The sequence below is a fragment of the Penaeus japonicus genome, unplaced genomic scaffold (assembly GCF_977035675.1).
Source record: "Penaeus japonicus unplaced genomic scaffold, GWHDUDI00000001_assembly GWHDUDI00000038, whole genome shotgun sequence".
Taxonomy (NCBI): domain Eukaryota; kingdom Metazoa; phylum Arthropoda; class Malacostraca; order Decapoda; family Penaeidae; genus Penaeus; species Penaeus japonicus.
Window position 1 is genome coordinate 7,938,051 of NW_028234440.1, and position 11,157 is coordinate 7,949,207.

The 11,157-nt window shown below is 35.9% G+C and overlaps 1 protein-coding gene across 7 annotated transcripts in view; it reads left to right on the forward strand.

The window, feature by feature from the left end:
- The window catches only part of LOC122263438 (zinc finger MYND domain-containing protein 11), a 23,548-nt gene extending 12,649 nt beyond the window's left edge, over positions 1 to 10,899 (forward strand). For 2 of the 7 annotated variants that reach the window (XM_086532869.1, XM_086532864.1), the window contains 13 exons: positions 83 to 238; positions 638 to 730; positions 1,745 to 2,042; positions 2,235 to 2,431; positions 2,749 to 2,865; positions 3,242 to 3,378; positions 3,920 to 3,974; positions 4,168 to 4,362; positions 4,713 to 4,808; positions 5,035 to 5,115; positions 5,970 to 6,131; positions 7,200 to 7,318; positions 7,627 to 7,860. In XM_086532869.1, coding sequence (XP_086388995.1) covers positions 83 to 238; positions 638 to 730; positions 1,745 to 2,042; positions 2,235 to 2,431; positions 2,749 to 2,865; positions 3,242 to 3,378; positions 3,920 to 3,974; positions 4,168 to 4,362; positions 4,713 to 4,808; positions 5,035 to 5,115; positions 5,970 to 6,131; positions 7,200 to 7,318; positions 7,627 to 7,651 — 1,731 coding nt within the window. In that variant the 3' untranslated portion in view covers positions 7,652 to 7,860. Of the gene's footprint in view, positions 1 to 82; positions 239 to 637; positions 731 to 1,744; positions 2,043 to 2,234; positions 2,432 to 2,748; positions 2,866 to 3,241; positions 3,379 to 3,919; positions 3,975 to 4,167; positions 4,363 to 4,712; positions 4,809 to 5,034; positions 5,116 to 5,969; positions 6,132 to 7,199; positions 7,549 to 7,626; positions 7,861 to 10,753 lie in introns of those variants that run through there. The other 5 variants (XM_086532870.1, XM_086532866.1, XM_086532871.1 and 2 more) reach the window with 3 other exon arrangements.
- The last annotated feature ends 258 nt before the right edge of the window (positions 10,900 to 11,157 follow it).

Consider the following 11,157-nt stretch of genomic DNA (forward strand, 5'->3'; position numbering starts at 1 on the left):
CTTCCCCTACTGCCTTCCCCCTCCCTTTTTCCCCTACCCCCTCTTCCCTTCCTCCATTCCTATTCCTATTCGTGTTCTATAGGAAGAGCCAGACCGCCATGACTGGTACTGTTTCGAGTGCCACTCGGGGGGAATGGTTGTGTGCTGCTCCAAGTGTTACCGGGTCTTCCACGAAGATTGCATCAACGTAGAGGATAAACCTTATAATAACGAGTCATTCGTGTGTGTCATCTGTAAGGTTAGTTTATTTGATTTTTTATTTTATTTATTTATTAATTTATTTATTGAATTTCTTTCTTTATTTATTTACTTCCTCTTCTTATTCTTTCCCTTCCTTTTCCTTTCTTTTCTTTTCTTTCCTTTCCTTTCCTTTTCCTTTTCCTTTTTTCCTCTCATCCTATCTTTTCTGTCTTCTTTTTCTAATTGTCCTCCTCCTACTTCTTCATAGTCTTCATATTCTTATTCATCTTTTCCTCCTCTTTCTCCTCCTCTATTTTGTCCTTTTTCTTCTTTACCTATTTGAATAGAATCATCCCCCAAATGTATATGTTCTTGATATATAGTGACCTTCAATAAAAGAAACAAGTACGTTCTATTATTTATTTAATTTCCTTTTTGTGACCGATCTCTCTTTCAGAAACGCTTATATCAGAGAAGTGTGAAGAGTCGAATTAGCAGAGAAGAACTAAATATGCTCTTAGCCTTTACTGTAGGACGACTCAAGGAGAGAGTGAGTATTTGCCGTGTGTTTAATCACTTTCTTTTAATGTCATACTTACATTGTCATGCTATTTGTCAGAGTCTTAGAATCTGACCTTTTTCTAAAGTTAAAGTGAACTCATGTGTGAGTATATAGGTTTAAGTTTATCTTAAGGATTTGATCACAATTGTGAAATGAATTATAGAAACACTAATGCCTCAGTTTTAATCATTTTGAAGGAATTGTTAGTATGATGGACATATTGATTCAAAACTCTGTCTTATAGGGCTTTTCTTCTCTCTTTTGTATTTGCGATGATAGTATGAACCACAAAGTAAAAATTGATAAAGCATGTATCAAGATATAAAACAGTTATCACAAAACAGTTAGCTAGAACTCATATTATGGAACATACCTTTATATATGGCTCTATCATCTTTATGCACATACCTCATGATCATGTAGGCTCAGCCACTAGCCTTGAGTCCACCTATTTGTTCTCAGTTTAAAGGTATTATTTGCTTCTGATAACAGTAAAGGTAGAGCTGCAATATTTACTTGTACTTCATGTAGTATGCTCTTTAGAAATGGATAGCTATTGTAAGTATATTTATTAAGACACATTTAAAAGAAATGATTTTATACATCATTTATGCTTCTCTCAATAAGAGTAATCCATGAATGTTGTTATGCTAAGAAAAGTAAAAAAAAGAATTGATCCATACTAGAATGGAGTTGTTATTCAATTGGAATTATATGTAATCATATTTATCTGACATTTTACCACCACTGAGACCAATTGCCATAAGCAGGTAAACACTGTGATACCTTAGAGGATGGAATCAAGTGCAATGTCTGCGACTGCATGTATCTAACATCATGAAAATTCTTCTCATTTCCTATAGCAGAGCAAAAATATGAATCCTTAATCCAACTCACATATTCCGCGCATCGAAGTGCTTTTGAATTGGGGTGTTTAGTGCTCTCCTTTCATATGCATAGGCCACCCAAGTAACCACGACATTATCTCCACCTCGTCTAAAGATGATTCTCCCGACGCAGCTCCCAGTAAACATCCTGGAGAGGGTGATTCCGGCCCCATCTCAGAAGCCTGGCGTGTTCCTGAGTGACCGTGCAGCTACCAGCCAGCACACACTCGCACGCTCAGATCAGCTGAGTGGGGTCTCCGCCTCCGAGCCATGGAGAGCACAGCTGCTCCTCCACCATCAGATGGACCTCAATACCATGGAGCAGAAGACCATCGACTGCAGATACAAGACCATTTATGATTTTGAGATTGACGCTTTAACCATTGTACATAATGTAGTTATCTATCAAGGAGGTAGGTGTTTATTTCATTTTTCTTTTCTGTCCATTTTTTCTCCTTGAATATTTTTTCTCATTTTGCTTCTCTTCTCTGTCCTCTTTTTTTCTTCTTTCTATTTCTTATTATTTATATTCTTCTGATTGTTATAAAATGCAGAGATTGACAAGAAAACACTCAGTTGACCGAGACTCTCTCTTCCCACACCAGTCCACAGCAGTATGGCAGACATGGCACGGCAGATGTTGCGTGACTGCCAGTACGACTTGGTGGAACTCGAGCAGTGCAAAGACTGCTACCGCATGTCCAACGAAAAGTCCGACAAATACTGGTTCTGTAAACCCTGTAGACCGCCGCACCAGCTTGTGTACGCCAAGCAAAAAGGCTTTCCGTATTGGCCTGCTAAGGTAAGAGACTATTGGAATTAAAGGCATAGGGATATCTCTTTGTAAGTCTCCATGGCTTAGATTTAGATGCAGATCATGTATTTTGTTAATGTATTTGATTATTCGTTTGATTGGCAAAGTCAAGCATTGGTACTGACTTTTTCATATATCTCCTACTAATGATAGACTTTATATTTAGGTAGTATAATTATGAGAATAACTTGTATATCTATATTCATATTTGTTTATAGTCATAATCATTCAGATTCCATGCACACATTTCTGCTATAATAACATGTAATGAATATGTGTTTCTCTCTTCTCTCTTTTACATCAAGGTAATTAAAGTAGAAAACGACCTGTACGACGTTCGGTTCTTTGGAAGCCAGCACCAGAGAGCCGTCATAGAGAAAACGCATATTCGTCCAATATCAGTGAACATTCATACTCTCCAGGTTTGTTTATTTTTTTTTATTATATATATATTTTTTTTGCATTCTTTAATTATTTATATACATCAAATTATTAACATCTTTTATTTATGCTATATATATAAATATATATATAATATATATATATATATATATATATATATTATATATATATATATATATATATATATATATGTATGTAATATATATATATATATATAATATATATATATATATATATATATATATATATATATATATATATATAATACATATATATATATATATATATATATGAAATTTTTATTTTATTTTTTTTATGTTATGTTATGTTATGTTATGTTATGTTATGTTATGTTAATAATGACATACCTTGACAATTTTCCTTGTTGCTGTGCAGGTAAAAAGGACATCAGCCTGGAACAAGGCATGTGAGGAGCTCAAAAAGCACCAGGAGCTGCTCACTTCCATTGGCACTGAGCCAGACCTGCGCAATTCACGCACCGACAACGAGAAGATGCTTACAGATAATCTCAGGTGAGGGAGTGAGTGGGAGGTGATGAGATGAGGACGATTAGGAACAATACTATTAGGATGCTGTTTGTTTATGTAGTAGAACTTTTTGGGTATTTTTGGTATTCTGTGCTGGTTTATTTTTCTTTATTAACCCACTCACGACGGGGGCATTCTAGCCTTGAATGTCACAATGCCAGGGCTTTCGAACGCTTAGGCCTAAATCAATTAAATGGCTGGCACAATACTGTGCCGCCCGACCACTGGGCTTTTGAATGAGCGGTACAGTACTGTACCACCCGTCCAGAGAGGGTTAATATTGAGGTAGTTCAGTACATTTTTTTTTTTTTAAATAGAATACAGTAATACATTAAACAATGAATGAAATAAGCAATGTTGAAGCAGAAGAATACATGCCTTATAGAAAGTAAAATGAAGAAAATGTTATTAAGGTATGTTACAAATACATGATGATTCACTATGTATAAACTATATTTAGTGATACAGTTTTAGCTAAATGTCACTCTGTTGCAGGCAATGTACTGAATTTTTTCTCACATTTCAGACACCAAACACAGCTGCTGTCAACAACGCCCAAGAAGGAAGTAAAAGAAGAAGAGGTGAGATATATGTTAATGATAAGTGCATAGTAATAAGTTAAATGATAAGGTTGGTCAAATAGTTTCAGCATTATCTAGATATGGAGAGAGAGAGAGAGAGAGAGAGAGAGAGAGAGAGAGAGAGAGAGAGAGAGAGAGAGAGAGAGAGAGAAAGAGAGAAGCAGAACCATCTCACAGAAGTATCTCATTCTAGGATGGGAGCGGAAGCGACGAAGGCATGAACGAAGCAGATGAGAACGAAGACGAAGATGATGACGAAGAGGAAGAGGAGGAAGACGAACGTGAAGGAGGAGATGAAGAGGAGGTGGAGGAGGAGGAGGAGCGGGAGGAAGAGCAAGCCTCATCTATATCGTCCACCTCGAGAGCTAAACGTTCCAAGATGAGAAAGGTATATTTGATTAAGCTTTATAAGTGCTGAAATTACAATAGGCCTACAAGAAAAGGTATAAAAGTATGAAAGAATAACTTCAGAAGTGTTGAAAGTACAAAGAAGTATCAATGTATAAGTAAGAAAGGATGTAAAATTTATTGATTTCACTTTCAATAGCATTGTTTTAGGTATCAGATTTTTTTCTTTCTTTCTTTCTTTCTTTTCTTCTTTCTTTTTCTATTACTTTTTTATCATAATATTTATTCTATGTCTTAATATCATTGTATCACTGTATTCACTGCTTTATGTGCAGTTTAACTACTATATTTTTCTAACACACTACTATACAAATCCCTCTCATTCCACAGAAAGAACCTCCTGCGCCAGAAGATGTAGTGTCATCATCCAGCCAGGAACTCCCCACAAGATCCATAGGGGTCCAGACGTCCATGAGGTTAATGAAGGTCAGTGGTGTGCGAGTGTGTGATAAAAAACAGCAAGAAAGATCAAATGAAATGTAGCATAATAACATGTAACTGTTCACTATTTTGTCCTCAATATTCCAATCGCCTCTATTTGAGAAAAAAGGTTGCTTAATACACCTTAGAGTAACTTATATTTTTTGAGATAGTTCAATCAAGTACTTTTACACCTCAACTCAATTCATTGTAAGAAGAAATCTTATTTCAGATGGTTTTGGAAGAATTTGGCGAGCGCAGCAATAAAAGAAGCAAAGACACAGAGAAAGCCATGAGAGACCTGGCAGAAAAGGCAAGAATTTCATCATTATTTTTTATTTTTGTTTTATTATTGTTGGTATTATTAACCTATTGCAGACGGGGGATAGATTCGCTTGCTCATTCTCCAGGATGAGTTTTACTTCAGAGTGAGGCTGCTTCACAAAACATACTTTGACTAACCAAGGAAACCTGTGCTTATGACCTTGAGTGCTACAGTTTAAGACAGTCCTATTGGTACATTTTACACATTGGACTTGGTTTGAGTCACTTTCCTCTTCCCGTTCTGCCTGCATATCCTTCATCTGTGATACTTTAGAGCAAGAGGTCTTCAACTTACTATTGTCATCACTCTATAAAGATAGTGCTGCTAGAGACTGTGGATGGGTGCCATTCAAGGCTTTTTCTCTCCTGGAGGTGCTGGAAGAAAGTGGTGCCATCTAGCTTTTGGAAGTTAGGTTTGCTTAATATTACAGTAATTATAGTAATTATGACTGCAGTTGTCAACATCACACACTCCTTACTCATAGCAATAAAATAACAGTGATCCAAATTCCCCATATGTCATGCACATTATGACACCCATCATCAGGCCAGAGCTCCTGCGTCATGTATGTCATGACACCCGTCCACAGTGGGTTAATCATTGTTATTTTGTATTGTTAGTATTATTATTTGAGAGGCAAAATTTACATCAAAATCAATCAAGGATCAAGATTTTTACGGTCAGCCCCTTACATCAGGGTCATTCCGGCTTCAGGAACCTTATCTTTTTTTCTCTCTTTTTCTCTTGTTCCCACACATCACCCAAGCTTGAAAACATAGACACCTCCAAACGTAACCAATAAAACGCACTAATTAACATAGAAATACCCTTCCATGAGACAGCTCCGCCGAGAGTACGAGAGCGAGAAGCAGAAGGTAATCCAGTCGACGATGAAGCAGATGGAGAAGGAGATGGAGAGAGTCAAGGAAGACTACAGGAACAAGATATCCGACATTGAAGACAAGCACAAGCACATCATCTCGGACACCAAGAAGAAGCAGTGGGTGAGTGTCGACTTTTCCAACTGTTTTGTTCGTCATTGCCGCTGGACAGAGAGATCTTAACCCAGTCACGGCAGGGGCATTCCAGCCTTGCATGTTACAATGCCGGGGCTCTCGAACGCATAGGCCTAAATCAGTTAAATAAACGACGCCGTATGATGTCACCCAGCAAACGGGCCTTGAATGCACGGTACTGTAGTGTACCACCTGTCCAGAGAGGGTTAAGGCAGAGTGTTTGAGTTGGAAGGTAGTTTGGGGGAGAATTGTAGGCAAGTTAAAGAGTCCCCACTGTTCTTTTCTGTGCTTGTTACATTTGATGATTTTGTGTTCAGTGTTGTATTTCGTGTTCATTATCTTTGCTTAAGTGACCCCTATGGTGTATCCTAGTACACTTACTTTCTGAATTCACATTTTTTTAAGGACACGTATTATTTTGACTTATTCTCCTTGTGGCTCTTTCCTCATTTTCGTAAATTGTTATTATTGATTATTTTTGTTATTACTATTATTATTATTATTATTATTATTATTATTACTATTATTATTACTATTACTATTCACCTGACCAATTTTCCATCTCTTTTTCATTTTTTTCTTCATGGTGTTTCATTGTATTTTCTAATGAGTCTAGCTTTTTGTTAATAGTCATCTTCATTGTGTAGAATAAAATTAGTTCATCCAAGTTAAATTCACAAATGTAAATTCATCCGTCATGATCTTTCTCAGACATGTTTTTATCTAGTATCGCATCTTGATATCCCATGTATATCCCATGGTAAAATTACCCATATCCAATATTGAAGTTTCCCCATATCCCATAGGGTCATTCTCATCCCCTGTTAGCTCTTGTCCCACATTTAAAGTAATGTACTCATAATCACATGTTAAGGTTATCTCTTTCCCACCTTAAAGTTATCCCAAATTCCATATTAAGACTAGGAGTATCCCTTATTAGATTGATACATATCCCACATTGACATCGTTTTATTACAAATTCAAGACAAGATGTTACTCCACTCGCAATCAACTCCACAAACCTAACTCCAATGCATTCTCTTTTCAACGTTACAGTGCTGGACGTGCGAAGCTGAGGCAATCTACCACTGTTGCTGGAATACGGCTTACTGTTCGATTGAGTGCCAGCAGGTACATTGGCACAAAGAACACAAAAAACTTTGCCGCAGAAAGAGGTAATTTTGTGCAAATAGTGGGGCTGTGTTTGATGTGAAATAGAGGAAGAGTGAGTCTTTATTATTATTGTCATTGGTTTGTTATGATTATAATTATCATTCTTATTATCATTACTATTATTGCTATGATTGTAATTATTATAAGTATTGTTGTTGTTATGATCCTTTTTTTATTATCATTATGTATATTGTTTCTTTGTATAATTTCCTTTGTAAAAAAAAAAAAGAAATGTTTTTAAGTTGCGGATTGTGTGATTGTCTGAAGTTTGCAGGACTTATAGGTTCTTTGTTTATACTTTGATATCCAGATCGCAGAAAAAGGGACCGGAGTAAGTGCTGTGGATTGAGTGTGATGTTACGAGAGGGAGAAAAAAGAAGAAGAAAAATAGTGACGTGGGAATTTTGTGACCGTGAAATATACCCATTCTAGTTTTCTACTGTAAATAATATGATTAAGAAAAAAAAAAACTGTACAAGTAAAGCAGCTGGATATGCGGCAATGCTGTGAAATATATATATATAAATATATATAAATTTAGTCCTGGAATATAGTAAGTTTTATACCTGTGAATTGGGAATTAGCAGTTGGTTGACTGATCCATATTGTAATATACAGTATATCTTTTTGTATTATTAATTCCTTTTTTTTTTTTTCTTTTTTTTAGTTTTATTTTCATTTTTTTGCACACTACCTGTAAACCTCAACAGACAGGTCGCTGGTGTTTGGGATGGTGGCGAGGTGTACAACTCAGTGTTACGTGTTGGAAATCACTAGGTGTTCACTTGTATATACACTTTTAATTGTCAAATGTTTTGAGGAGTAAGAAGAAGAGAAGAAGAAGAAGAAGAACCCCCATTACTCTCAAATACCAGCAACCACTCCCTCATTACGAGTACGCATGACAGGGCTATGAGTGTTATTTAAGCTAATGCCGTGTGTGTTCTAGGAGACAGACAGTAGGTACAAACAACCAGTTCAGCAAAGGAGGATGAGAATACAAAAATGACCAAGTTCATATTTTGTGTTGCAGTTCTTCTTGCATGACTTTGAACACGCAATTATGTACTGTCAGGAGTTTAGTTCTTTGATGTGAGCGAGAACAATAATAAAAATTGAAATTAAACCAAAAAATAGGTCAAATCAAAGGTTTTGTTTGTAGATTGACAAAAGAATGAAAATGTAACAAGTATTCAGCTGCACACTGAAATCTGAAACGTCCTGCAATATGTTAATCATGCATCAGTCTCTCTGTCTCTTCCCCACCCTGCCCTCCCTCGTTTACCCTCCCTATCCCCATCCTTCCCTCCCTTATACCCTCCTTCTTCCCTCCTTCCCTTACCCTCCCCTTCCCTCTTTCTTACCTCCTTCCCTTACCCTCCCCTTCCCTCCTTCGATTACCCCTCCCCCTCTCTCTCTCTCTCCTCTTTCTCTTTCTCTTTCTCTTTCTCTTTCTCTTTCTCTTTCTTTCTCCCCCCCTCCCTCCCTTCACTGACTTGCATATTGATTGCCATATTGCCATACTTGCAAATATTATTTTAAGTTAGTGTGTATGTATGTATGCATGTTTGATTGTTTTTATGTTTGTGTGTTACACCCTGTCTGTTAACTCAGTTGGCAATCAATGATACCACAAGATAATAGATTAATTTGGTGATTAACTTTTCCTTGTATTAATTGACATCATATTTTTTTCTTTATTCATATGTGTGTGTATATAGAGATATGTATAGATTTGTTTAAGAATTTGTCTTTTTGTCTAGTTCTTTATATATTTTCTCTTGTTTTTTTTTTTTTGTCATTATGAATAATTAATTTCTTTATTATTTTTATTTTAGACACTTAGAAACCCGTTGATTTGCAGCATCTTGTTTCACGGCTGACAGATTGACGATAGCGGTAGTTAAGGAGATGCATTATTTGAGAAGAAAGTGTAAAATGTTTGTATAAGGGAGAAAATAGGACTTCTCCCACATCTGTACTCTGAGGTGCAGCTTCCGTCTATTTTGTTACTATGTTTTACCAGTACAGATACAACCTGTAACCATTGTCCAGGCATGTTATATTTCATCTTCTCTTTCTCTCTTTCTCCTTTGTATTCTTTATATGGTTTTCTTTTTCTCTCTTTTTTTTTGTTTTTTGTTTTCTGACTTTTGATAATATAGCAGTATAGTAAATCGAGAGCCAGGATTTTTTTTTTTTTTTTAATTACTTGGCTTGTCTCAGTAGTTTTTTTGTTTTTTTTTTCCTTTTTTTCTAGGAAGCATTAATTGCTGTCAGGAATACAATTTCTCTGGCTGTTAATATTAGGGTGTTGCTAGTAGGTCAGGTAAGGTCAGTGGTGGTTGACAATCGAGAGATCGAGTATTATTACCAGTGGATATACTTTCTCACTTCTCTGGGTGCTCGTAATGATATCTTTGTTTCAGAACTTCCCCTCCTTCTTGACTTTTTTTTTCTTCTTTTTCTTAGTTATTCTTATTGACTTTTTATGATCTATTCCTTTTTTTTCTTTCTTTCTTTCTTTTTTTTTTAATACAAAGTCTAAGAGAGCATAAATTTATATTTCTAACCAGTTATTTTACACGTAGATTCATTTGTTGAGGCATCATTCAGTAGGCCATCTTGTGCTTGTTATCTGCCTTGTAAAACTTGGAATGGTACAAAAGATTAGCCATTGCTGTACAACCTTTTCACTTTAGATAAGCAGTTAAGATGAGCGTCGCCAGAAAGCCAAATGTAGAGTAGCAAAGCCAGGGTTTGTTTGGGATAGGAATTCACATACAAATCACACAATGTGCGTGTGCTTTAGTGTGATGCATATAGATTCATACGTTTACACACTTACATACATATATACGTTATGTACATTTTTACATGCTTATGTACGTACGTACCTAAGGACATCTTTATATGTTAAAGGATTTGTAATGTTTACTTGAGTGTTTTATCGTCTTAAATTTAACTTTGATGTTTTATTGAAGGCAAATGTGTCATTGTGGTATGTTCACTGTAAGAAATGCCTGCCAGATGTGAAATTCAGGAATGCCTTGAGCTTTTCCCTTCCTGCAAGTTTGCTGAATTTAGTTTTGTACCGGTACTCTTTTATCTCCTTTTTTTCCCTCACTTCTGTTTTTTTCTCTTTTTTTCATCCTTTTTGTTTGTCTGTATTTCTTTTTTTATCATGATCTGTTGATATTAATTCCTTTATTGCACAAAGTTATTTGTATCATGCAGTGAGGTGAACCAAAAGAGTATTAGGAGCTCTAAAGAGATCCCTTGCATATATATGTATATAAGATAAAAGAATATTATTCAAGCCTTGATAAGAATGCATCACATAATAGTGACACAAGATTTTTTTTAAACAAAAACTCATCACAGTTGCCCTTTTACAGCTGTTTTGTCTATTGAATGAATATTTGTTCTACTTTTAGTTTCCACTGCTAGAGCGGGCCGAAGAGCGAAGATACGGATCATAGGCTCTGCTCTGTCTCTGGACAGTCACAGAACGATATGAAGCTGTGATGATGAGGAGCAAGGTTCTCATTGGGTGTGTGGGGGTTATGGGTATGTGTCATGAGTGCATGTGCGTGTGTGTTTGTGTTTGTTTGTGGGTCTGTGAGTATTTGTGTGTGTGTGTGCGCATTATGTGGATGTGTGGGTGGATACTGATTTCGCAAATTAAAGAAAAAATTTATATATACTGTGCCATAATGTGGATGGTATGTCAGTGAATACTGCATAAACAGGTATATTTCATTCGTTACCTGTATCTGATGTCTTTTCATTAGTAGTTTGTTTTGATTGCAAAAATGATTAGCAATCTTGTTACTCTTTT